Below are 23,806 nucleotides of genomic sequence, written 5' to 3'. Positions count from 1 at the left end.
ATAAGTTGCTACAGTTGTCAAGATTGAAGCACACTGATCTGCTATTGTATTTCATTCTGTAGAAATTTTCGTTTTTATACATCTTTAAATGTATTTTTGCAACCTCGCTACTTGGTTAGATGCTAAACAGTGTTCAAGTCCTTCATGTGTAAAATAACAACATGGTATAATCTAATTTAATCAATCAATCAGTCAGTCAATCAATCAATCAATCAATCAATCAATCAATCAATCAATCAATCAATCAATCAATCAATCAATCAACTTTAACTTGAGACTGAGTTATTATTTAATACTTTAACTTTAATCATCATCATGTTTTGTTTTATTTTGCACTTTCAGAAAGTATCATATTGCAAATTTTCTTGCCTTGTGATTTAAAACTATATACAACAGAAAATTCTCAGGTTATCACAACAGATCTATACATTTTTACACAATCATGAGATGAGAATTTTTGTAATCTCATGGTTAACATTTAGTTTAGTAGTCATAGTTATTTTTTTGCCATTTGAAGAGCAATAGAGTACAGTACTCATTGAAACATCCACACGCTGCAGCGTTTGATGCGTGAGAACCAATATTCCTACATTTCCCAGCACGCAGTGCGCGATCCCGAGCCCCGCCCTTTCTTCTGCCTAACTTTTGGCTGTGACGACTAGTGTTTTGCAGTGATTTGATTGCTGGATCGCATCGATGTGATTTGACGCGGACACACCTCGCACTGCACCACCAACAGCTCTTCTCTTCAGCTTCATCACCGGAGGAAAAAAACAGCGAATGTCATTTCGTTCTTCTCTCGTTTCTTTCTTGTGTCGATGATGTCCGCTAGCTTTCCCGGACCGGAGCCAGTTTAGAAAGATTCCCGCGAAGCCTCATCAGCAAAATCCTGTCGTGATTTTTTTCCCCCCACCTCCATCAGTTTACAAAGAACTCCTAAAACTGTCACCTGGTCTCTTCCGCCGAGGACTTCATGTGTGTGAAACGGTGCTTCGGGCTAATTACGTGAACCTTTTGGGCTATGTCTGTTGTGCCAGGCCAAGGCGACGACGGACAGGAGATGACTTCTGGTTAGCATCGCTAACTTTCTCTGCACCACAACCAGGTCGCAGAAACCCGACTACTAGCACATCATTGTGGTCTTTGGTATGTTTTTGTTTCAAGGACACTCCTCAGTTTGTCGTCTGTCAGTGCGAACTGGAAAGGATCGCAAACACATGATTCCGAAATAGCTTTAATGCTACTTTTTCATTAGCTAACTCTCCTGTTAAATTCAATGGTTATCGCGCTGCAGCCACTGGGTTAAGCTAGCTAGTCGTGCTGCTCACCTCCACTAGTATGGCCTAACCGAACATCTAATCATCATTCACGGACACTAAACTGGACTGATTGTCAGTCAGCTAACAGGTTTAGTTGTGGGTGTTTCTTCTGCGTCAGCCCCGCAGACCACACCGAGGAGGAGGCAGCGACACAAGCCGCACACCATGGAGGGAAACGTCCAGCAGCTGAAAACCACTCCGCTAGCCCGGGAGCTGACGAGGATCTTCAGCAGCTACAACAAACACACCGTCCAGCTGAAGAAGAACCTGAAGGAGACACACGCCTTCTTCCGGGAAATCAAGCAGAATTACAGCAACGCCTGTGCATCAACCATGAGCTCCGATTCAGCGTCTCTGGAGACAGGTAGGTGTGAACACACACACACACACACGCACGCACGCACGCACACACACACACGCACACACACACGCACACACACAACTTCTGATCATTTTCTATTACTGCATCTAAATTCGTTTTTTTCCACGTTTAAATCATCCGATGTCACTGTCAACCATGTATTTATAACCACGTTACACCGCTGTGTCCCGTGGTGAAATGGGACAACTGGGATTTGGGAAATCTGAAGAGATTAAGCCCTGTCTGAAAAGCATGAGATTAAGTTCTACAAGTATGCTGCGATTTCGACACCCTCTAGCCGAATCTATCATACACTTATTCAGTTTTTGCACTAGTTTGGTGTTGTGTGTAATTTTTTTAATGTGACTTGTACACTCCACGACGTCAATCTCAAGATCTGTTCCATTGCTAAACAGATTCATATTATATTGGTTCCACTCTTATCTGCTCAACATTTAACATCACATGGTGTTCAGGCATAAGGATCTTTTCCCTGCAATATTTCTTGATCAGTTATTTACTGATGTCTGTCATCCCTTTCCATTAAGAATAGTCTAATCACTGCCCACAGGTTATTCAGTCTTAGGGTGAAAACAAATGGGAGAAACAGAGTTACAGTAAAACCATGAGAAAGGCATAAAATAGTATTTTTTAAGATAGTGTGGCTCCTTTTTGCTCTAACTTGAAGTCTTTTTTCCACCATGACTCAGCATCTCTAAGGATTATGTCTGGTATCCCACAGTGATGAGGTTGAACTGATTCTGCTCTGTACGCTCCACAGCGTGGAATTTTTTTCTACTGTATGTGTTTGTGTGCTTACATAAAGGATAAAGTGTCATCGAGTAGAAGAGAGAAGGGTTGCTTCAACTTTGATAAGGTTTTATTTAATTGAACTCACAGCTTCATGCACCTCTTGTTTTTCCAGGACAGTTTAGCTGGATCTCCTTTCCCAGCCATGAAGAAGAGTTCCTGCATAACGCTGTGGGTGCTGCTCCATACATCCTGGTGCTAGGCCAGGACTGTGCTGCCCGCTACCAGCTCCTTAACTGCCTTTTGGGGGAGAGGCTGCTGCCGTTGGGTCCCGACGCCGGAGAGACATGTGAAGGAATCCAAGGCACTGTCTGCAAGAGGCGGAAGCTTTGTTTCACCCACGGAAGACAGACACGGCTCAGTTTGGCGCTACCGGGCCAGTATGAGCTGGTGCACCAGCTGGTGGCGAATCGCGGCCGCTGGGATACGGTGCCCAGGGAAGACCTGGAAATACATGCAGAATGTGAGGACCCGGCACACAGGCTGGCTGAACTGGAGATTACCTTGCATCACCCTCTGCTACAGGTGAGTTTAAATCACTGGCAGGGGATGTGATTCATCATCTGGCGATGTGGTCACCAGGGTGCTGTGTTGTGTCGTGTGCCTGTGTGTGTGTTTTTTTAGTGTGCTTCTTCTTTTCTTCCATGACTTCATTATTTTCATCTGAGAATAAAACGACGTACAACACTGCTGTCTAATTCTGGGCTTTAAACACAACACAAATCATTTTCAGTCTCTGTGAGTAAACCTATTTAAATTTGTAACGCTGTCTGGGATTCTTTTGTGTATCACAAAATGAAATATTGCAAGGCTTAATTCTATCAATGTTTTTTCGCTTTTGATTGTTAACAATAAGTGAAAGTCATTTCTGCGGACTGATGGGGCTATTTTTTCATTTTAGTTACATCATGGAATTAATGGTGTTCTCATGTCCTCCTATTTTGTTTGAGCATGTCTGGGAATATGTTTTGTCAAGAACAGATTATTTACTGTTGCCCTGTCAAAACGGTATTTTTCCATAACCACTTAAAATTAGATTTAAAACAATTCAAGGAAAGTAATTTTTACTAGTAAAGTTTTATTCAATTACTGCTAGTTTTAGAATAAAAACATCTGCTTTGGAGTCATGTGGTGAGCTGCATTATCATAACAAAATGAAAGTCCCTATTACACTGTTACATGATGGATTTCTGTCTTATGGCCACAGCTATTAGTTTAAATTTGCGTCTTTCTTCCTGTAGCCGTTGTGTTCACACATAACTTAGCCCACAAGCAGATTACTTTCCAGAGCTGATTATTTCCTGTGTTGAGTGTTTTACTTAATTTGTGCTGCTGTTAACTCGTGGGTTGTTTTTCAATCGCCTTTCTCCTAGTTTGTAGTTTCCAAAAAAAGAAAAAGAAAAGAAAAAGCATTTTTTAAACTGATTCCCAGGTAGGGAGACCAGTTGTCTCATGGAAAAAAAGGGAAGAATTGTTCACTCCAGTGGTGTGGCCATAACGGTAGCTCGTACAGCCTGAAAATCTCAGCATGTTGTAAGTGTGAATTGATTCAGAAGGGTTCGAATGAGGATTGTACTTGTGCCTCATCATGTGGGACACATTTAAATTTGTTTGAAATTCTTTCGAATCAGGCCGCCACACCGAGCATCTGAAAGCCCCATAAATGAGGCCGGGCTCGGCCTCAGATCAGCCCAGCGCCCAACCCCCTTATGTAATGCTGTTAGTCTGGTGCAATTCACATGACCTGGTCATGATAAAAAAAACCCAGAGCTTTTGCTGTGATAAAGTTGCTATGGATACAGCTGAATTATGGGACCCTGGTTCACTTGATTACAAAAACTTTTTTTTTGAGTGTTACAGTTAATTTAATCACTGATATTTATGCAGAGGAGACCAGTTCACAAGTTCGACTAACATGTTTGTGTTGAACTCGGTCGCGTCTTGAAAGAATGTTGTGTTTGTTCAAAATGTGCTTTACGTAAGGGTCCTTATTGCAAAGGCTCAATACTGTGGAATATCTTTATTTGTGAGAACTTATGTTGATATTTGATGTTTTACTGAGATGTTTCTTAAAATTTTAGTAAAAAAAAAATTAACCATGGATGAAAAACAAAAATAATGAATGAATGCGAAGTTCACTTTTTCTTCTATTTGATTTCCTTAACCTCATGCTCAAAGAAAATTTACAATATAGAACTCTGAATAATTGTCATGTCATAATTTTGCATCATCCAGGCTCAGAAACACGGGATTGTCAAAACCTACCCAAACTAAAGCAGTGCGCTGTTTGTCTTTGGTTTACTTTTAATCAATAAGACATGAACTAGTTTAGGTTGGAGTGAACAGAGCAACAGAATCTCTCCACTAACTGTGGTTTTCACACTCTCCTGTAATTATCACAGCAACCTGTTGTGGAGGCCAACACCAGAAGCCACCGGGTTAGAAACGTCCCGAAAATTCTTGGCCGGTCCAGATTGTGTTTATGCTAATTGCTGTCGCTCCATACAGGAGAAGGTTTGCTTGCTATCAGAGCGCTGTGATATTAGTAGCCACCCTTAAAATATGCAAATACCGAAAGGTCTACTTTCTTATGTGGTCGTTTGTTTCGACCTTCATAAACTAGGTCAGACCCTCACATCCTCACACAGGAAAACAAAGTAGTAAGTTTGAAAGAGGTCACAGCCATTTCTCTCAAAGGGTGTTGTTGGAAGTTTCATGTCTTGAGGAGACTGAAACATTCTCTTGGTTTGGATTGGATGTGAGCAAATGTTTGCAGGCTATCTTTGTTCCAGAGAGACCGTTCAGATGGGCTCCGCTCTTGTTTCTTGGCGATAGGACTGACTGTCTCCTTTGTGTAGCTGCTGGTCGTTTTTGGCTCTTTTCTTCAACTGTTTTTCCGTCGTCATGATCGCTTCTTCAGGCGGTCTCTGAGACGGTTTTGTTTGTGTTGTTATTTAGGCTGATGAAAAATGAAACATATCACAGACATTCCCAAGATCAGTAAAAGTATTTATTTTCTATTATGTGTTCAGAAATAGAAGGAGCATGTGACGTGTGTTTTTGCATTTTGGGCACTGGGTGGGATTTATTCTTTGAACTTGGTTCCTTTGTGCCATCGTTCCTCCGTTCTTTGGTCACTCGGTTGATAGTTTTGTCCAAAAAACAGGTCAACCTTATAACCCTGTCACCATGGCATGTTTGGATAATGTACAGCAGGTTTGACAAACAATAAATATCATTTAACATTTTTCCAATGTGGTTGTAGTAGCTCTTTAAAATTAAACAAACATTTTTTAACATAGTTTTTATATCATTAACCACAAAATTATTCCACACGTTGGAATTTAATTTTTATTAGTCATCTTAAAATAAAAATTTTAAATTACTCACTAAATCTATTTGTGTTGCTGTAGTGTGTTGCTATGGTTACTCTGTAAGGGCCACCATCATTTGGTGCTGGAGGACGCGTCACAGAATGCTAATATGAGTGAAATTAAACGTGCTGCTTTACTTTATGAACTGGTAATCCTTCAGATCTGACATGTTTTTAGTTTTCTGTTAACATTTCAGAATGTGTACATTGTAGACAATAATATTCACAAGAACAATCTGCCTTCTTGGTCCCTTGAAGGCCTTCAGTCAGTGGTCAGATTTGAACTTTTGTTGTGACGACTCCTTCCCCAAAAATATACAACGTTAACTCAATATCAAAAGCAAGTCAGAATGTGGTGATTTCTTGCGAGCTCAGTAGTTCTCTCTCAATTAATTATGGCTGATCAGCCAATATAAATTATCTTCTCAGATGTTTCAACCACTTAATGAGGAGTTTTTCCAGATGTTTTCACAAAATATACAGTATTTTCTGCACTATTAGGCGCACTGGACTATAAGGCGCACCTTTGATGAATGGCCTTTTTTAAAGCTTTTTTCAGGGCACACTGGATTATAAGGTGCACCGTCAGCTTTTGAGAAAATTAAAGGCTTTTAGGTGCGCCTTATAGTGCAAAAAATACTGTATTAGAGCTAAAAGGGGGACAGCGAACACTGGAATGCTGCGTCAGGGTAACATTGTCATCTGTTTGAATTTGAATTTCCTACTACGTTGAGCTCATGACTGCGTAACAACGCAGCGTTCTGACCGGCCTACAGTCCGGTTGTTATCAGCCTTTCTTAGAACGTGTCCATTTGTTTGGTATTGATGAAATCCAGCCAAAATTTCAGCTTTTTTCAGAAGCACTAGTTTCTTTTATTTTGTAATATTTCTCTATCCTTTTGAACCTCTTGTGGACTTTGGTTTGAACCTGCCTCAGTTGCCTCAAATACTCACTGTGGCATTTGTAGTCAATACTTGAGTATGTGCATTTTATTTATTTTTCACGTCATCCAAACTTACTGTCTATTATTAAAATATGTGTTCTATTGTTGGAGATGATTAAACACATTATGTGTACAATTATCCTTTTAGTTAACAAGCTTTAAACCCTTTCATCTCCTTTGCGTCATTGTCACACCAACAATTTTGCAACTGAACTCAGATTTTCTTCTGATCTCATTTGCATGCCTGGATTTCAATGTGAATTTGATGAATTTGAATTGGTTTTCTGCACCAAACCGTTTTTTGTTTTAATTGCTTTTATTCAAAGCAGTGTGCTTGAAATAAAAATAAAATAATTTTTCTTTTTGATTTTTTTTTTTCTCTCTCCAGGAAGCAAAAGTCATGGTGGTGCCTTGTCAGAGTGTCCAGCCCATAGAACAGGTCCTGGAAGACTGTACTCGCAACATGATCCCCATCATCCTTTATGCCATTAACCAGGACTCCCTCAGCAACGAACACGTCGCTGTCATCAGGAAAGTCAGAGAGATGCTCTCCTTCCCCATTTGTTTCCTCCGTATCCCTGACTCCACTCCAGCAGCCTCCCCAGAACCCGGTCGCCGTGCCGAGAAGGAAAAAGAGAGGGAGAAGAGTGCCCTCTACAAGCAGCTCCTCTCCCTCAGTTTCCTCAGTGGCCTGACAGGAAACTGCTCCTGCGGCGCCCCGACGCAGACGCCCAAGCCCCAGAGCGTGCTGGGGGAAAGTTTCGAAAGATTACACCGGCTGCTCGTCCCGTTTGCTCGCCAGGTTCTTCAAAACCAGCAGGTGGAGGCCGCCAACCTGCTGAATGGGCTCCACTGTCGCTGTCTCGATCTCTTCATCAACCAGGTGAGGAGGGAACTGCGTGTGCTCCGTCTGTTTGGAGCCAGGATGCCCACAGAATATAACTGACAACCCTTATTCCTCCGTCCCTCGTGTCTCTGCAGGCCTTCGACATGCAGAGGGACCTGCAGATCACTCCACGCAGGCTGGAGTACACGCGTGAGAAAGAGGGGGAACTGTTCACCTCCCTCATGACCATCGCTAACCGCAAACAGGAAGAGATGAAGGAGATGATTGTGGAGACCCTCAGCAGCATGAAGGAGCAGCTGCTGGAAGACGCTGAGAACCTGGAGTTCACAGGTAAGTGAGCGCCCCAGATCAACCAGGGCTCCCCTTTTTAAGGAAGACATTCTCAGTGGACGTCTGTAGTAGAACACGTGACAATGACATAAACAATAAAGCTGGTGTCCAGATATTGGAGTCAATTAATTTGCCAATGATCGTGAATTTGTTAACGGATTAAGTTAAAACCTTTTTGATATTAATTGAATCATGAAGAGACCAGAAGAACGTCAGTATTATGTTTGTCAAAATAATGACTCTGCTGTTATCACATAGAGGAAAAAAATGATGACAAACCACAAAAACGAAGTTGAGCCATTAATAAATTATGTTGTCTATTGTAAAAAAATCACTAAGCAAATAATGGTTCATATTACATTCATTATATCAACTGGGAAAATTTTATAGTGGTCATGTTTTTAGTGGTCATGTTGTAAATATGAGGTTTTGATAAATTATTGTGGGCTTTTATTTATGATTTTATTTTTATGACTTTTATTATTTGGCAAATTCTTTTTACACTCAACAAAGATACATGTACTCTAGAGCGCATGTACGCGCACACACACATGCACGCACGCGCACACACACACACACACACACACATATATACACACGTTGAGCGTGTTCCATGGAATCCGTCTTTGGAATGGATCTGGACAAAGGGATGATCCATGAATTTCTGTCATTTCCTTTAATGCGCGGAAAGGATTCTTTTTAGCGTTTCATTTATGATAGCCTGGGCTTGATAGATAGATAGATAGATAGATACTTTATTAATCCCGGAGGATATTGCATATATCCACTGCTCAGGCATTACATAACAAATAATACTGGATAAACACCAGGAGAAAAGGAAACACTGACATCACAGGACATACCACAGGACATACATTACACTAACAGACAGACACATGCAGCACTAACAGGACTTATATACTAAACTATAACTAAAATATAAACAGTATAAAATTTAAAAATATTACAGTATTAAAATATAAACAGTATAAAATAAAATCTAAACAGTATAAAATTGAATTAAAATATAAAACAGTATAAAAAATAAATAAATAAAATATATATATATATATATATATATATATATATATATATATACACACACACACACACACAACAGTATAAAATTAAATTAAATTAAATCCATTTTCAACCCCGTGCTGACCTCGCCACCTCCCCCCCGCTCCTCCTGAGAGAGTCATTGTACCCCCTGATGGCACGGGGCACGAAGGAGGACCTCAGCCTCTCTGTGGAGGCGCTGTGTGACAGCAGTCTGCCGCTGAAGGTGCTTCTCTGCTGGGAGAAGGTGGTGTGTAGGGGGTGCCTGGTGTTGTTCATGATGGCCTTAATTTTAGACATGGTCCTGCTCTCCAGAAGCATATCCACAGAGTCCAGGCTCAGCCCGACCACTGAGCCCGCTCTGCGGATGAGTCTGTTCAGATGGTCCATATCTCTTTTCCTGGCCCCCCCACCCCAACACACAATGGCGTATGACAGCACACTGGAGACTACGGACTGATAGAACATGAAAAGGAGCTTAGGACAGATGTTGAAGGAGGCCAGCCTCCTTAGGAAGTACATCCTGCTCTGCCCCTTCTTGTACACACAGTTGGAGTTGAGTGACCAGTCCAGTCTGCTGTCTAGCTGCAGTCCCAGGTACTTATCGTTTTCTACCACCTCCACCTCACTGCCTTTGATGATCACCGGCTGTGGAGAGGGAGGTGCCCGCCGGAAATCCAGAACCATCTCCTTTGTCTTGGAGACGTTGAGCTGGAGCTGGTTCTGTTGGCACCACTCCACGAAGTCAGCCACCAATGCCCTGTACCCCCCCCCATCACCCTCCCGGATACATGCCACTATCGCGGTGTCATCGGAGTACTTCTGTATGTGGCATGTATCCGAGTTGTGCTTGAAGTCTGATGTGTAGAGGGTGAAGAGAATGGGGGATAGAACGGTCCCCTGTGGCGCCCCCGTGCTGCTGGTCACCATAGAAGACAAACAGTCCCCCATACGGACGTACTGGGGTCTGTCCGTTAGGTAGTCCGTAATCCAGCTCACGAGGTAGGGGTCCACAGCCATGGAGGTCAGTTTATCCTGCAGGAGCTGGGGCTGGATGGTGTTGAAGGCACTCGAAAAGTCGAAGAAGAGCACTCAGTTATTCAATGATTTTGACATTTCTAAGCAAAAAGTATCGGTATTGTATCGGTATCGGCCGATACTACCCTGTATTTACTAGGTATCGGATCGATACCAAAATTCCCGGTATCGCTCCCAATCATTAAATATGCACTCGGGTCATGACCTCCTTTCGTCCAATGAAAAACAAAGAGATTCTATTTTTACAAGCTGAACCCGCGAATTGGTGTAAGACAAGGCAAAGACGATCGATTGAAAGAAATTAAGAATACAGTGTTATATAGTAGAGTTTGTGTTAAAATCCTAATTAAACAACAAAAGGTGAATGCTGAGAGGGGGTAGGAGTGGTGACAGACCGATCAGAAGGTAAATGAAAGATATTATCAATACTTTTTTGTAGTCTTAGACTTTTGATCCCTATGACCGGCAGGAATAACCAGTGATGCATGGAAATGGGTATTCACCTCGCTTACTACTTTTCATTCCTTTTTAAATCAAAATTAAAAAAATCATGTATCGAATTAAAAGAAAACAAACTAAACTAAACTATGGCATACCAGTGGTGGTGGTCGAAGTTAAAATGTCTTCTAGTCTAAGTAAAACTTACAAGTAAACATTGAGTAATATTTTGTATGACTGTATCTTCACATAGTGAATGGAAGTTTTCAATAGTTGACTCTCACATTTATGCCTGTATAAAGTAGGACAGAAATAAAGACAATTCAGCTTGAACTGTTGACTTTAGTGTATTTTTGTAGGTAAACTGAACAGAAGATTTTGCCCTCAGAATGCAGGAAAACAACCCCATTTTCTAAAAAATTTCCCTGGGGAGGCCCCCCATACCCACCTTGTGGGGGGGTATCCCCCCTACACCCCACTGCGACAAGCGTTGGTCGTCAGTGCGCTGCGCCACTGTCTTGGACACAGAATGTGGCTTTTTGTGGCTTACTCAATTCTTTTACACTGAGCCACAGTGGCTTCGTCATACTAGCTCCTAGTGCAAGCCCAGATAATGTTGGTGAAGTGTGCCCTGGGCCCCCACCAAATAACAGAGGACACTAAGGGGCTCCCGGCCCAGGTCAAAAGATAACTATCTACACTTTTTTCTTGGGATAGTAGTTGCTTTCACACACGCTCTGAGCTCAGCTCAGGAATTCTAAATCTCTGTGAGGATAACTCTGCTGCTGGCAGATGACTTTTCATGTGTTTCTCAAACACATGCTTTTATTTTTTCTCACATGCTTCAAATTGTGATTTCAGAATAGGAGCTATGATTCTCTAGATGCTTTAATCAAATGTGCCAGTTTGTTCTAGAAGACCTTCATGTCTGTACATGAACATGTGATAAAGATGATTTCATCTCACAGATTAAACTCCTGTTCAATAGCACAATGAGAGATGTCTAGTCAAGTAAAAGCATGTTCCGCACTTATGTAATTAGTTTTGGTTCCTAGAAAATGGGATGTGGTTTAATGGACCACAGTAACTTTGATTATTTTTCTTTTAAAAAGGTAATTTCTGGGGCATTTCCAGCCTTTCTTGTTAGAGACAGCTGAGAATGAGACAGGAAATAAGGGAGAAAGTTGAATGCGTTCAGCTAAGGGCTGATGGTGGGATCGGACCCGTTCTGTTAAAGGACTGCATATTTCCATATTTCTCTGTTCTCTCTTAAATTTTTAATGAGGAAACTGACAACTGTCTTAATTCAAACTCTCTAAATATAAACACAAGGTAAAATACTAACCTCATAAATACTTTCTAGACTACATATATTTGTTTAGAGGTTACACACACCACATGTTCGCTGACCAAACTCTTCTTGTGCCCACAGACGTCATCGTAACAACGAACGGAGACCCTGTTACATCGAAGGACATCAAATCTTGCATCCACCAGATCCAGGAACTTATCGTGGTTCGTTTGAACCAGGCAGTGGCGAACAAGCTCATCAGCTCTGTGGACTATCTGAGGGAGAGCTTTGTGGGAACTCTGGAGCGATGCCTCAACAGTCTGGAGAAGTCCAACATGGATTCTTCTGTCCACAACGTCACGTCCAATCACCTCAAACAGGTGGGTGCACTTTGTGATGGGAAAGAAACAAACAGTGTTTTCTATATTTCCTCATTTTCAACATGATGACATCACAACACACAGCAATCCAAGTTAAACCCAAATATCATTTCCGACATATGAAACATGAAACTGGCTGTTAAAGAAAATGAAAGAGGAAAAATTCACAGGTCCTTTTTTCAAATCCACTCCAAAGTGTAATGGTTTTCTGCATTTCACACATCAGAAATCCCTCAACTAGTTTAAGTATTAGTGATTAAAAAAAAAGTTTTAGGGAAGTGGGAAGAAATATTCCACGACCAGCCCTTTTATCTAAATCCAAGTTTCATACAAACATGTCAGGATATGTGTAATCCTGCTAACAGACAGACCTGGGTGACGTTTTACAATCCTCTTTAACTGTTTGTGGCCTTTACCTCTGTGTGTGTGTAGATTCCTGCATAATAATACTACATATTGATGCTTCTGTTTCTCATCTGTCACAGTTATTAAATGCTGCTTACCATGTGGAGGTCACTTTTCATTCAGGATCCTCTGTCACGAGACTCTTCTGGGAGCAAATCAAACAGGTCAGTAATGGAAAGTGACACAGGTTTCAAATCAAGAGAACTTGTAAAGAAGCAGTTCTTACTCTGTGTCCTTCTCCCAGATAATTCACAGGATAACGTTTGTGAACCCTCCTTCCATCACACCGGAGTGGAAGAGGAAGGTGGCACAGGACGCCATCGAGAGTCTCAGTGCTGCTAAACTGGCCAGAAGCATCTGCTCCCAGTTTAGAACTCGCCTCAACAGCTCCCACGAGGCCTTTGCAGCCTCCTTGCGCCAGGTGACATTATCACTTCTTTATTGCGTTCTTGTAAAATTACAGATAGACACCTCTCATCCATTCCTCATCTACACTCCTTTCTTTTGTTTTCACTTTTCCTCAAGTGGGCCAATCACCACGGTTGTTGTTCTTTGTGTCGGTACTCACAGCTGCCTCTCTAGAGATCATCTGAGGAGGTGCAGTCAGATCCCTCCTGAGAATCTGAATAAAATCCTGCAGTGCATGCAAGCTACATTCCTTTTTTTTAAAATCTTGTTCGAAGAGAAGATGATATCTGAAGATTCTCCCTGTGTGTGTAATGAAATCCAATACCTTAAAACACCTGTGGCACAAGACAGATGGGAGAATGAGATGATAACTTCTACAATGAATTGACTGATGATCGTTAGTTGCTGTTTTTTTTGCTCAGCTTTTTTCGCACAAAGAGAACATCCTAGAGGGGTTTCACCTTACTGCTGTTTTGATTTCTATTGAATATGACCTCAGTTACCTGACTGCTGTCCTGCTGAATCATCTTAATAGATTCAAATTTTTAATCTACTCTATCTGTGGCTGCTTGTTCTTTCCTCATATTTTTTTTCTGAACACACTTTAAGATGACTGACAGCCCAATGAAATGTCCAGTTCCATCTACAGATCATGTCTATGTGCTCTCAGGTGCAGCCTTGCTTCAGCATCTTTATTCCTTCCTCACTTGAACCGTTTGGTCCTCTGAGTGCTAATGTGCACAAACTGATGGCTGCAATTGCTGTCATGAAGTCCCTGACCAGTCGGTGTCAGTCAGATCGCTCTGATGATGATTATCACATGACGGAAAGCGTAGTGCACATAAGATGTTTTCTGTTCTTCTCTCATCATGCAGTCACACAAACACACTGATAAACTAAGGCAGTCTTGTCACGTCCATCAGCGAGGTTATGTTCCCACCCTCATTCCTGTGTTTGTTTTTTTACTTGTCAGTCAGCAGGATTACGCAAAGAACTACTGGGTTTACATTATACTTAGTGGGGGGGTAAATTTAGGGCAGAGTCCTGATAAAATCTTTAAGTAGATCGGATAGAGGAGTACTACAGGATATTTGATTTTTCTTAATTTAACATTTTTTTGAGTGTTTTTTTATGTTTTATGTAATTTCTCAGCGATTAACGTGGGGATCTGTAGAACTTGATATGGATCCAAATAAATACCAGGATCCACCATCTTAAAACGTTTGGCTTATTATCAGTAATCTTACATTTTTTTGTTCCAAAGCCATGATCTAAACAAGGACTGATGGACCTACGCATGGTTATGTGCTCTACTAAATGTCATTTTAATATGTTGCTATGCATTATTGCCATAAAGGAGGTGCTATGAATGTGAATGCAACACGTGTGAAGGAGGCAAAGGGGGGATTGTCAGGAGAAAGCTTTTCTTGTCCCTGAAATTTAAGGGCAGAGTCATTTTTGTCTGCATTGAAAAGATATAGCAATTCAGTTCCTAAGAGATGAAACATGCATCCATATGAATCCTTTTTTATTTTAATGCAGCAGGAATATTTTCTCTTATTCTCTGCCTTTTTAATTCACAGATTACTAAAAGTGAAAGATGCATGAATTTCTAATTAATTTGCCACATTTCCTCTTTTTAGAAATCTGTGGAACTGGAGACAAGTAAAGCAAATGTGACTAAAAGCATGAATTTAATAACAGGAATAGAGAAAAATTATAGCCACACGTTTTTAAGGATATTATATTATCATTCTGCAGACAGATGGTGAATCACATAGAGAAAGACCCAAACTTTACAGTCTATCAGGTTTCTAATTTGCCTGAGAGAAAAGCTAGTGGCGGCAATGAGAGCTCAAAAACAGAACACATGGGAACGTGGGTAACCGTGGGCCTCAGACTCTGCATTAATCAGTCAGATAAACAACAACATGGCCACAGAGGTCACGACCCCTGGCCTGTAGGCAGTGAGAACCACTGAGGTTCCATGGTAGCCGATGACGAAGACCCCAACCCCCTTCCCTCCCTCCAAAGGGAATGAACAGCTTTAACAATTCACATTACAGTGATTTGGTGAACAGCACCAGTTCTTATGCAGCCGTTCACACTACTAACCATGAGACGTCTCGTCATGTGTTGGTGCTCGTAGCTGGAGGAAGGACACACAGGGCGACTGGAGCGCACTGAGGACCTATGGCTGCGTGTGAGGAAGGACCACGCCCCCCGGCTGGCCCGCCTGTCTCTGGAGAGCCGCTCCCTGCGTGACGTCTTACTGCACGGTGAGTCACCGCCAAAGGCTCCCGTTGTTCACACACATCCAGTCAGATTTGCATCCACTACTCTAACACAAACCTGTTTGAAGTTTTGTTACACTTGTTTGTTTGGATCGTTTCCATGTGACAATTAAAAACATCTTGTTTGGAATATTATTTAGTTAGGGTTAGTTAAGGTAGTAAAAGAGTCTCTAATGACGCGTGTACTGCTCATCTAAAATACATCTGCTATAAAACACAAGAAGGCTTCACTGTCAACTTGACATGCTTTAGTTTCAATTTTATTTGTTTTTTAATTAAAAAAAAACCCCAAAAAATGCTTAGTTTTAATTTTTTCCCAACTGGAAATTCACGTGAATCACATTTCAACTGCAAACAACCCAGAAATGAGTTCCACAACTTGTCAACTCTAGTAGAGTAAAACCAGGGACATGTGGAGGAATCTGCACATGGAGGATTTCCAGCTCGGGGGGTGGTCCTCGCTGGTCACTGTGTGAAAGCAGGTCTCACCTCAGAACAGAGAAACTCCTCAGCATCGAATGTGAACACAGTGCCACTGTTTTAAACTCTGCACCTTCCTGCAGAGTGAAGCTCAAACATCAGTTCAGCACACACAGAGCATCTGACCTATTTTCTACTCTTCATCCTGGGTTCAGGTATTTTAAAAGTGACTCCACTTCATTTCTTTCAGGTAAGCCTAAGCTGGGGCGTGAGCTGGGCCGGGGCCAGTACGGAGTTGTGTATCTGTGTGACAGCTGGGGGGGACGCTACCCATGTGCGTTAAAGTCCGTGGTCCCACCCGATGATAAACACTGGAACGACCTGGCTTTGGAGTTTCACTACACAAGGTGAGTGAGTGTGGAAACATCACACACATGCAAAGGAAGTATTTTAACAATTCAGAACAAACTTCTGCTGGCACCAGAACCCGACACTCGTTTCAGCCAGATGCTTGTTCAGGGCAGAACTCACTTCAAAGTACGACTCCACCCAGTGTGTTGAAAACAGTTCTACCTGTTGTCGCCTTGGAGCAATGCTGTGTGTGCATGTTGAACATACCAGTTATTTATTAATGCTTGACTTCTCTCACTGCCAAATACTCCATCCAGGATTTAACCTGGTGTCAGTTTGTTCTGATGAAGGATGTCTGTTCAGTGCCCGAAATCAAGGTCCTGGCTGCAGACCCCTCAGTGTAGGATTAAACAGCCATTAAAGAAATCTGGAAAGTAATCCTGATCTTAGTCCTTCAGTACTTCATCCCCACCACAAGATGGTGACTTTCACACACGACACATTTTATGCCAGAACACACACATTCTGCATCGGATGCAGTGGTTTGTCAGGGAACGTAAACCGATGTCAGGTTTCTCTTGGTCAGTGAGCGTGGGTCAAGTCCTTTGAGTTTGATCAGGGGCACAGGTCAGAACGGCCTTATGGGATTTTAGCTCTTACTCAAAGAACCCTCACTACCAGATAACATTGTGTATTATTTTTTTTATTCTCCTTTGCTTCAGGACTCTTCCTAAACACGAGCGGCTCGTCGACCTCCACGGCTCTGTGATCGATCACACCTACGCCGACGGCTCCAGCATCGCCGTGCTGCTCATCATGGAGCGACTCCACAGAGACCTGTACACGGGCCTGAAGGTGAGCCCATAGCGCCGAGCTAACAACCAGATCACTCGGTGTTTACCACATAAGGAATGCCATCTTCATCTTCCAGTTAATTTTGTTTTTCTTGTCTTACATTTTGGTTGGTTCTGTCTGACTCTGCCTGTCTGCATCAGGCTGGTTTGTTGCTGAAGGAGAGGCTTCAGATTGCTCTGGATGTGGTGGAGGGGATCCGCTTCCTGCACAGTCAGGGCCTCCTTCACAGAGACATAAAGCTAAAGAACGTTCTGGTAAGTTCAGACCCAATAGTAACTCTGCAAGCACTATATATGTACAGTAGATATCATGGGAAGAGGAGCAGAGAAAAAGCTGACAAAGTCTAAATATGAACAAGCAGAGATCAGTCTGGTTTTAACAAACTCCCAACAACTCTAATTTTCGTTTTTCAGACAATAGAGTGACATGGAAGAATTTATCTAGGGAAGGGTTTTCTATCGGATAACTTTTATCCATAAGACCGTATAGTTTGGGACGCCAATGTATAAAGGTATACTTATAGCCTAGACAATAAAGGTGTTCTGATTCTGATCATTCATGAAGGATAACTTTTCAGAGCTGCATTTCACCTGTTCTGTTCCTTCATGAAAGATTTTTGTAAAAAGTCTCTACAGTGAAAATGACATTTTTCCAACCGATGGTTTATCCTGTTATCACAGAAAACTAGTAGAGTAAAAAACTTCACAAACAGGGGTTCATTTTTTATCTATTTTTCCCCCCTAGTTGGACAAACAAAACCGTGCCAAGATTACCGACTTGGGCTTCTGTAAACCAGAAGCCATGATGTCCGGCAGCATCGTGGGAACCCCCATCCACATGGCTCCAGAGCTGTTTACAGGTACAGGTCTTTCTTTACTTTCAGAGGAATATCCTGTTACATGAATGTCAAGGAACAACAGGAATCACACTTTGTATAATAATTCTTGTCAGCGATGGGGGATCATCAATAAGTACATCTCTGAGGTTTTTGTCTTTGTTGCGACCCCTCTGCTGACAGGAAAATACGATAATTCCGTGGACGTTTACGCCTTTGGGATCCTGTTCTGGTACCTGTGCACTGGATCAGTGAAACTCCCAGAAGCCTTTGAGAAATGCTCCAGTAAGGACCAACTCTGGAATAATGTTAAGAAAGGTAAAAAACAAAAAACAAAACTGCACACACACGACTTCTTGTCTATACCTCCGGGTTTGTCTATAACAGAAAAAAACTTCATTCAACAACCTCAGAATGGTGTTAACGTGTACAGATAAGTTATTCATGTGTCTGCGCTCTGGTTACGAAGCTGAAGGATCTCAGCTTCATATTTGTAGCAGAGTATTTCTTGATTCGTCTTCATTACAACAAAGCATGTGGTTCTTTGTCTTTTTCTGCGGAGTACTCGTCTGTGAACGAGCTAGTTTTCAGGCGGTCTCCTTCAGAAGGACGAACACGTCATTTGAGACTCTCAGTCGTGCTCATCTGTCCTCCAGGAGCCAGACCGGAGCGTTTACCCAGCTTCGATGAGGAATGCTGGCAGCTGATGGAGGCCTGCTGGAACGGCGACCCTTCTCAGCGCCCCCTGCTTGGAATAGTGGAGCCCAGCCTGCAAAGCATCATGGTGCGGCTCTGCAACGGCAACTCGGAACAAAAAAGTTGCAGCCTTGAGGACTCAAACTGAAAACACTTCAGACAGACTAACGTGTGTGTGTGTGTGTGTGTGTGATTCTGATCAGTGAAGACTTTTGTATTTATGAACAGAGAACAGATTTACAGTCTCAAACTGTCCTCCGTGTTCACAGATGTTGGATTTTCATTATTTATGAAGAGTTGATACTAGAGGTGCGCAAATGTGTTTGTTTTATTGTTTGTGCTTTGTTTATTTGTATAGAAACTACAAATTCTTTTGTTGTAGGTGCCATGTTCATTGCTACTTGGTTATAGGATTGTTACTAGATGCAGATTGTTTTAAACACGGTCCATTCGCAGTATTACGGAAAAAAATATAAATATATAAAAGATTAATTTTAGATTGTATTTAAAGTGAACATGTCTGCATCTATACAAATACATCTTTTTTTAATAAAACGATCTGTTACAACACAAGTGTGTCATAAACAGGTTGTTGAGCCGGTCTGAGGTATGAGAACGTCATGACTCCTTAAAAAGAATCGTCTTCCTGCACCACCTCAAGGCCGATGTCAAGTGTCATAGTACCACAAGTTCAGGACACATTGTGCGGAGGAAAGTACTTCTGTCTGCATTCTGTGTTAAGGAATGTCATGTAAATGTGGTTTTAATTAAGAGACCATTTTACTAAGTATTTATTGATTAAACATAAATATTTTCTCAGTGGGTAATGATTAATTTCATCAGTGGAATATATTCAAATACAGTTCAGATTAAGGAATACAGAAGAGGATTTCAATGATAAAGAACGATAACCTGCATTTTAGCCATCTAGTGGATTTGATATGCCTTCTTTTCTCCTGACGTTGTCTAGAAGTAATCTTTGCAGAATGTTGCCAGGGTACAAGAAGTGTGTGTGAAGTCAGTCCATTGACATCAAGTCACTCATCAGATCAGTCCTGCTCCTCTACAATGGAAACCGAAGACCAAACCCGAAGGTGTTTTTGCACGTTGTTTGAGAATCTACATCACCACCTAAAATAATATCTGCAAAATCTACATTACCACCTTAAAATAATATCTACAAAATCTACATTACCACCTAAAATAATATCTATAATATCTACAAAATCTACATTACCACCTTAAAATATCTACAAAATCTACATTACCACCTAAAATAATATCTACAAAATCTACATTACCACCTTAAAATAATATCTACAAAATCTACATTACCACCTAAAATAATATCTATAATATCTACAAAATCTACATTACCACCTTAAAATATCTACAAAATCTACATTACCACCTAAAATAATATCTACAAAATCTATATTACCACCTTTCAATATATTGAAATGTTCACATTGTAATTGCCAAAAATAAGACGGAATGGTATTCCTTCTCAAAGCTGAAGGAGTTAAAATCTGACAAACCTCCAATCAGCACCATTCACATTCAAAACAATTTCTCTCTTGGCGTTAATGATAAGTAAAAATAATGTGTAGGGTTTATAGACGACTCTCCTCATCCGTCAGTGACTGTTGGGGGAGTTTTAGCATCTTAACCCCTCGTGATGCCATTAACACCCCGAGAGTTGCTGAGGTCAGGTGTGCTGTTGACCCATCAGGCACTTTAGTAGGTCTTTAAGGTCACTGAGGTCACAAGGAATCTGTTAATCCCCTGGATCATCATGTGAGTCTTAATGACATGATTAAGAGTCGGAATGACAATGAGGAAAGCAAGAGAAATGACTGTGGAACCCGTAAATGCCACTCAAGCTGACAAATGTGCAGTGACATCTACAAACCCCATGAAACCTGTGAAGGTGTGACAAGGAAACCACCAAATCCCCAACAGTTCGAGATCCTGCCAGCGTCCCCGGTGAGACGTCCGGGGACGCTTTACTGTAAATTAGTGACATTTGCGAAATTTTTCAGGTGCTAATTTATAGCAACTCTTTGAATATTTAACATACCTCACCAAAAATAGAGTAATACATGGAATCAGCTAACAAAACTATTCCCCATACTGATACAAAAGCTTGTTGCTGCTCATTCATGATTGCAATAATTTTATTGATTTGATCCAATAATACTTTTACCAGAAGAATCACCTGTGAGCATTGATATCTAACCATCAACACAATTTAGTTGGTTCTGTTTTGATCAGATAATTTGCATTTAGTTATTCTACATTAAAATTCACCTGCTGTTGTTTCCAGACTCGTATCTCAGCGGCTGGTTTCATGAAGGAAAACTTCAAAGTAAATAAATCTGCTTGTTTTCTCGAAAGACGGATGATAAAATCGATACGGTTTTTAGGTCTGTTGGGTTCATGTGATTCCACCCGGCAGCTCGTCTCACTACGATCATCCTACCAACACTAATCCAAACATTAAGCTTACTAATGGATCATATGTGATGGACTTTTTTGTCAGTCTTCACACACTGAATGCTTGCGAAGAAAAAATATTTTGGTACATTCTCCCATAAAACTAGGAAAAGAAATTTTTCCAACGGAGGTTCTTGAAGAACTAAAACCAATTAAATATGTGTGACTAACAGGAACTGGTGAGTGGACTTCACCTTTGGACACAGCAAAGCCTTCAAGTTACAGTACTTAGATATGGTTCTGATATCATTATCATCCAACTGTCTTCCAGAAAGAAGAGTGAGCTTAGTTTTCAAACCCTTTAGATTTTATAATCAGGTATGATCAATAGATTCACGTTAAATTAATACTTCAACATAAAAAAGGCTTCAGATTCTTTTTAACAGCTGGTTTCTTTTATAGCAGCATATCCGATTGTAGCAGTTGCACAGCAGAAGGATGTTTCCATCCTCTTAGCTGTTCAAGCAATTACATCACAACGGAAATTCAAAAGGTGAAGTTGTCGTCAGTCCAAAAGTCCAAAAAATTTGGGGTAAGATGGAAATGGTAGAAAACAGTTTAATCAGTAGAAACATGAGCGACACAATCTTCAGCTGGACCTCCAGAGCTGGTATGACTGACCTGCTAGTGTTGATTCTTATGGCATGACATTTATATAAGGACTTCATATGGCTGGTCACATGGCATCCACAAATATCACATCAGTAGTAACTTAGATAAAAGAGAATTCCTCCCAATTTAATTGATTTCTAAAAACAGGTTTATATACTGTATTAACTTACACTTGATGTTCTGGATTGACATACAGGCCACTCTGTACAGTAAAAATGGATTACAGCTCAAATAGTATTACAGTACAATTTTACATCTGTCTCATTATTTTACAAATAACAAAAAGCTTTGTAGCTAATCTAAAATACAGCTGTTAAGTCACTGAACTCAAATGAATATGTTCATCCCTCAGAGAAAAACAGGAGAGCTTTTAATGTCCATACAAAATGTGCTCTCAAAAACCACAAAAAAAAAAAAAAAAAAGATGTATCAAAAGTCCTCAAGTCCTTCTCAGGAATTTCCATGCAGGTTTGTCTTGGTGAGGACAGCGGAAACTGTGGGACCGGAGCTCTGGCCTCTGGATTCATCCTTCATTCATCACTAATAGCTTATCATCAGTCAAAGGCAGGTCCTGGTTTCAGAGGTCGTGACCCCACCCAGCCTCTGCAGATGACCTGCACTCAGCGGTTTGTGCCTTTTGGACATTTCAGGCGTGTGAATGAATCCGATGTCATGAATCTGAAATAGTGGATCCTCCTTCAGGCACCGACACAAACGTGTCCAACAGTAATGTCAGCGAGGGAACCAGGAACACGTCACAAAGTAGTTCTGTATGACAAAAACGAACTTCCCTGAATCTTTGCAACTAAATGCCCCTCCCAAACAAACAAACTAACAAAGTAACAAACAAACAAACTCTTTGCTGTTCCACAGTCATTAAACAAAACACACATCCGGTAACAAAACAAACACTAAAAATAAAAAAATAAAATAAAAGAATCAACCGCCAATAAATCTGGTCGGTAAATTAAAAAAAGTGCATTTCTTCAAGTATGTAAACAAAATGATTTAATTAAGGGGAGGGGGAGACTCGCTCTGTCGGTGTGTGTGACCGGGGCCAGTGCACGGACTCTGACATTTGGCACACATGTATGAACACTCGCTCTCACACACACAAACACACACACACACACACACACACACACACACACACACACACACACACACACACACACACACACACACACACACACACACACACACACACACACACACATTTCTTCAGAGGATCTTGGTGATGAGGACGAATTCCTTCTTTTCCCACATTTTAAAGGGGAAGTCTGGTGCTTCCAGTTTGCAGTCAGTCCTGAGGATGGAGGCTCTATGACCTGCAAAGACACACCCCTCCATCAGTGTAGTCACACGGAGGTGTTGCAGTGGCTGCTAGTAAAACAGGATGGGGCATGGAGGAAGAGGAGAGCAGACAGGAGGAAGGTGGATGGGGAGGAATGTGTTGACCATGAACACAATGCAGCGCAACACGAGAACACAAAAAGAAAAGAAAATACATGTGAAGAGATGAAACACAACACACAACACACACACACACACACACACACACACACACACACACACACACACACACACACACACACACACACACACACACACACACACACACACACACGATAGTAAAATTATGCACCAATCTGAAGACGGTGATCCTGATGGTGTTGAATGAGGATCAGAGCTTCATGGCATAAAATTAAAGAGTAAAAAACTATTATGATTTTTGGAAAGAGAGGAGCAAAGAGATTTGATTAGTAAACTACAATTTATATCTTCATATCTATATATTGTTTTCTATATTTATATTACTGTACTTACATTAATATTTACTGTATATAAACAGTATGTATTTCTCTTAATATAACACAATAAATGATTATTCATGCACCCTGTAAATAAACATGTAGGGCTCCTGTCTCACTGCGTTCCACTCACTACTAATGAAATACAGACAGAGGCTGAGGTTTAGTTAATGGGAAGCACCACTTTTTTCATATTGGACATGCAGAAGCGAAACTATTATAATAATAATGTAAATAATGTAAGATTTAAGTAGTTACTGCTACGTCAGGCAAAACTTTGAATCCAGTCAGACTCTTTATTTAAATTAAAGACTTTTCTGTAGTCTGAGAAATTGTGATTAATCTACAACAGATGTAATAGATGCTAGGATTTAAGTCCTGTAGATGATCCAAAAATCAATGCATTTCTGTGAGCTGTAATTGTATTAAAAAC

At 41.0% G+C, this 23,806-nt stretch overlaps 2 protein-coding genes across 7 annotated transcripts in view; one reads left to right on the top strand and one right to left on the bottom strand.

The window, feature by feature from the left end:
- Window positions 1–648: 648 nt before the first annotated feature.
- On the top strand, window positions 649–19,270 carry dstyk (dual serine/threonine and tyrosine protein kinase). 2 transcript variants are annotated; one of them, XM_068316305.1, is made up of 15 exons: window positions 649–1,146; window positions 1,438–1,683; window positions 2,606–3,015; window positions 7,196–7,690; window positions 7,789–7,984; window positions 11,952–12,190; window positions 12,676–12,759; window positions 12,840–13,016; window positions 15,153–15,282; window positions 15,968–16,124; window positions 16,791–16,923; window positions 17,064–17,177; window positions 17,668–17,782; window positions 17,942–18,076; window positions 18,415–19,270. In XM_068316305.1, exons 2-15 carry the CDS (start codon window positions 1,485–1,487, stop codon window positions 18,600–18,602), a joined length of 2,772 nt encoding a protein of 923 aa, XP_068172406.1. In that variant the 5' UTR covers window positions 649–1,146; window positions 1,438–1,484; the 3' UTR covers window positions 18,603–19,270. The 2 variants fall into 2 exon arrangements, with proteins under 2 accessions (XP_068172406.1, XP_068172405.1); XM_068316304.1 differs by having other exon boundaries at window positions 649–1,683.
- A 2,141-nt stretch (window positions 19,271–21,411) lies between these two features.
- celsr2 (cadherin, EGF LAG seven-pass G-type receptor 2) overlaps window positions 21,412–23,806 on the bottom strand; it is a 57,072-nt gene continuing 54,677 nt past the window's right edge. For 2 of the 5 annotated variants that reach the window (XM_068314646.1, XM_068314648.1), the window contains exon 34: window positions 21,412–22,945. In XM_068314646.1, the coding sequence (XP_068170747.1) occupies window positions 22,921–22,945 (25 nt within the window). In that variant the 3' untranslated portion in view covers window positions 21,412–22,920. The remainder of the gene's footprint in view (window positions 22,946–23,806) is intronic. The other 3 variants (XM_068314647.1, XM_068314650.1, XM_068314649.1) reach the window with 3 other exon arrangements.

This window comes from Antennarius striatus, chromosome 5 (assembly GCF_040054535.1).
Source record: "Antennarius striatus isolate MH-2024 chromosome 5, ASM4005453v1, whole genome shotgun sequence".
Taxonomy (NCBI): Eukaryota; Metazoa; Chordata; class Actinopteri; order Lophiiformes; family Antennariidae; genus Antennarius; species Antennarius striatus.
This window is presented reverse-complemented; position numbering and strand designations above follow the sequence as displayed.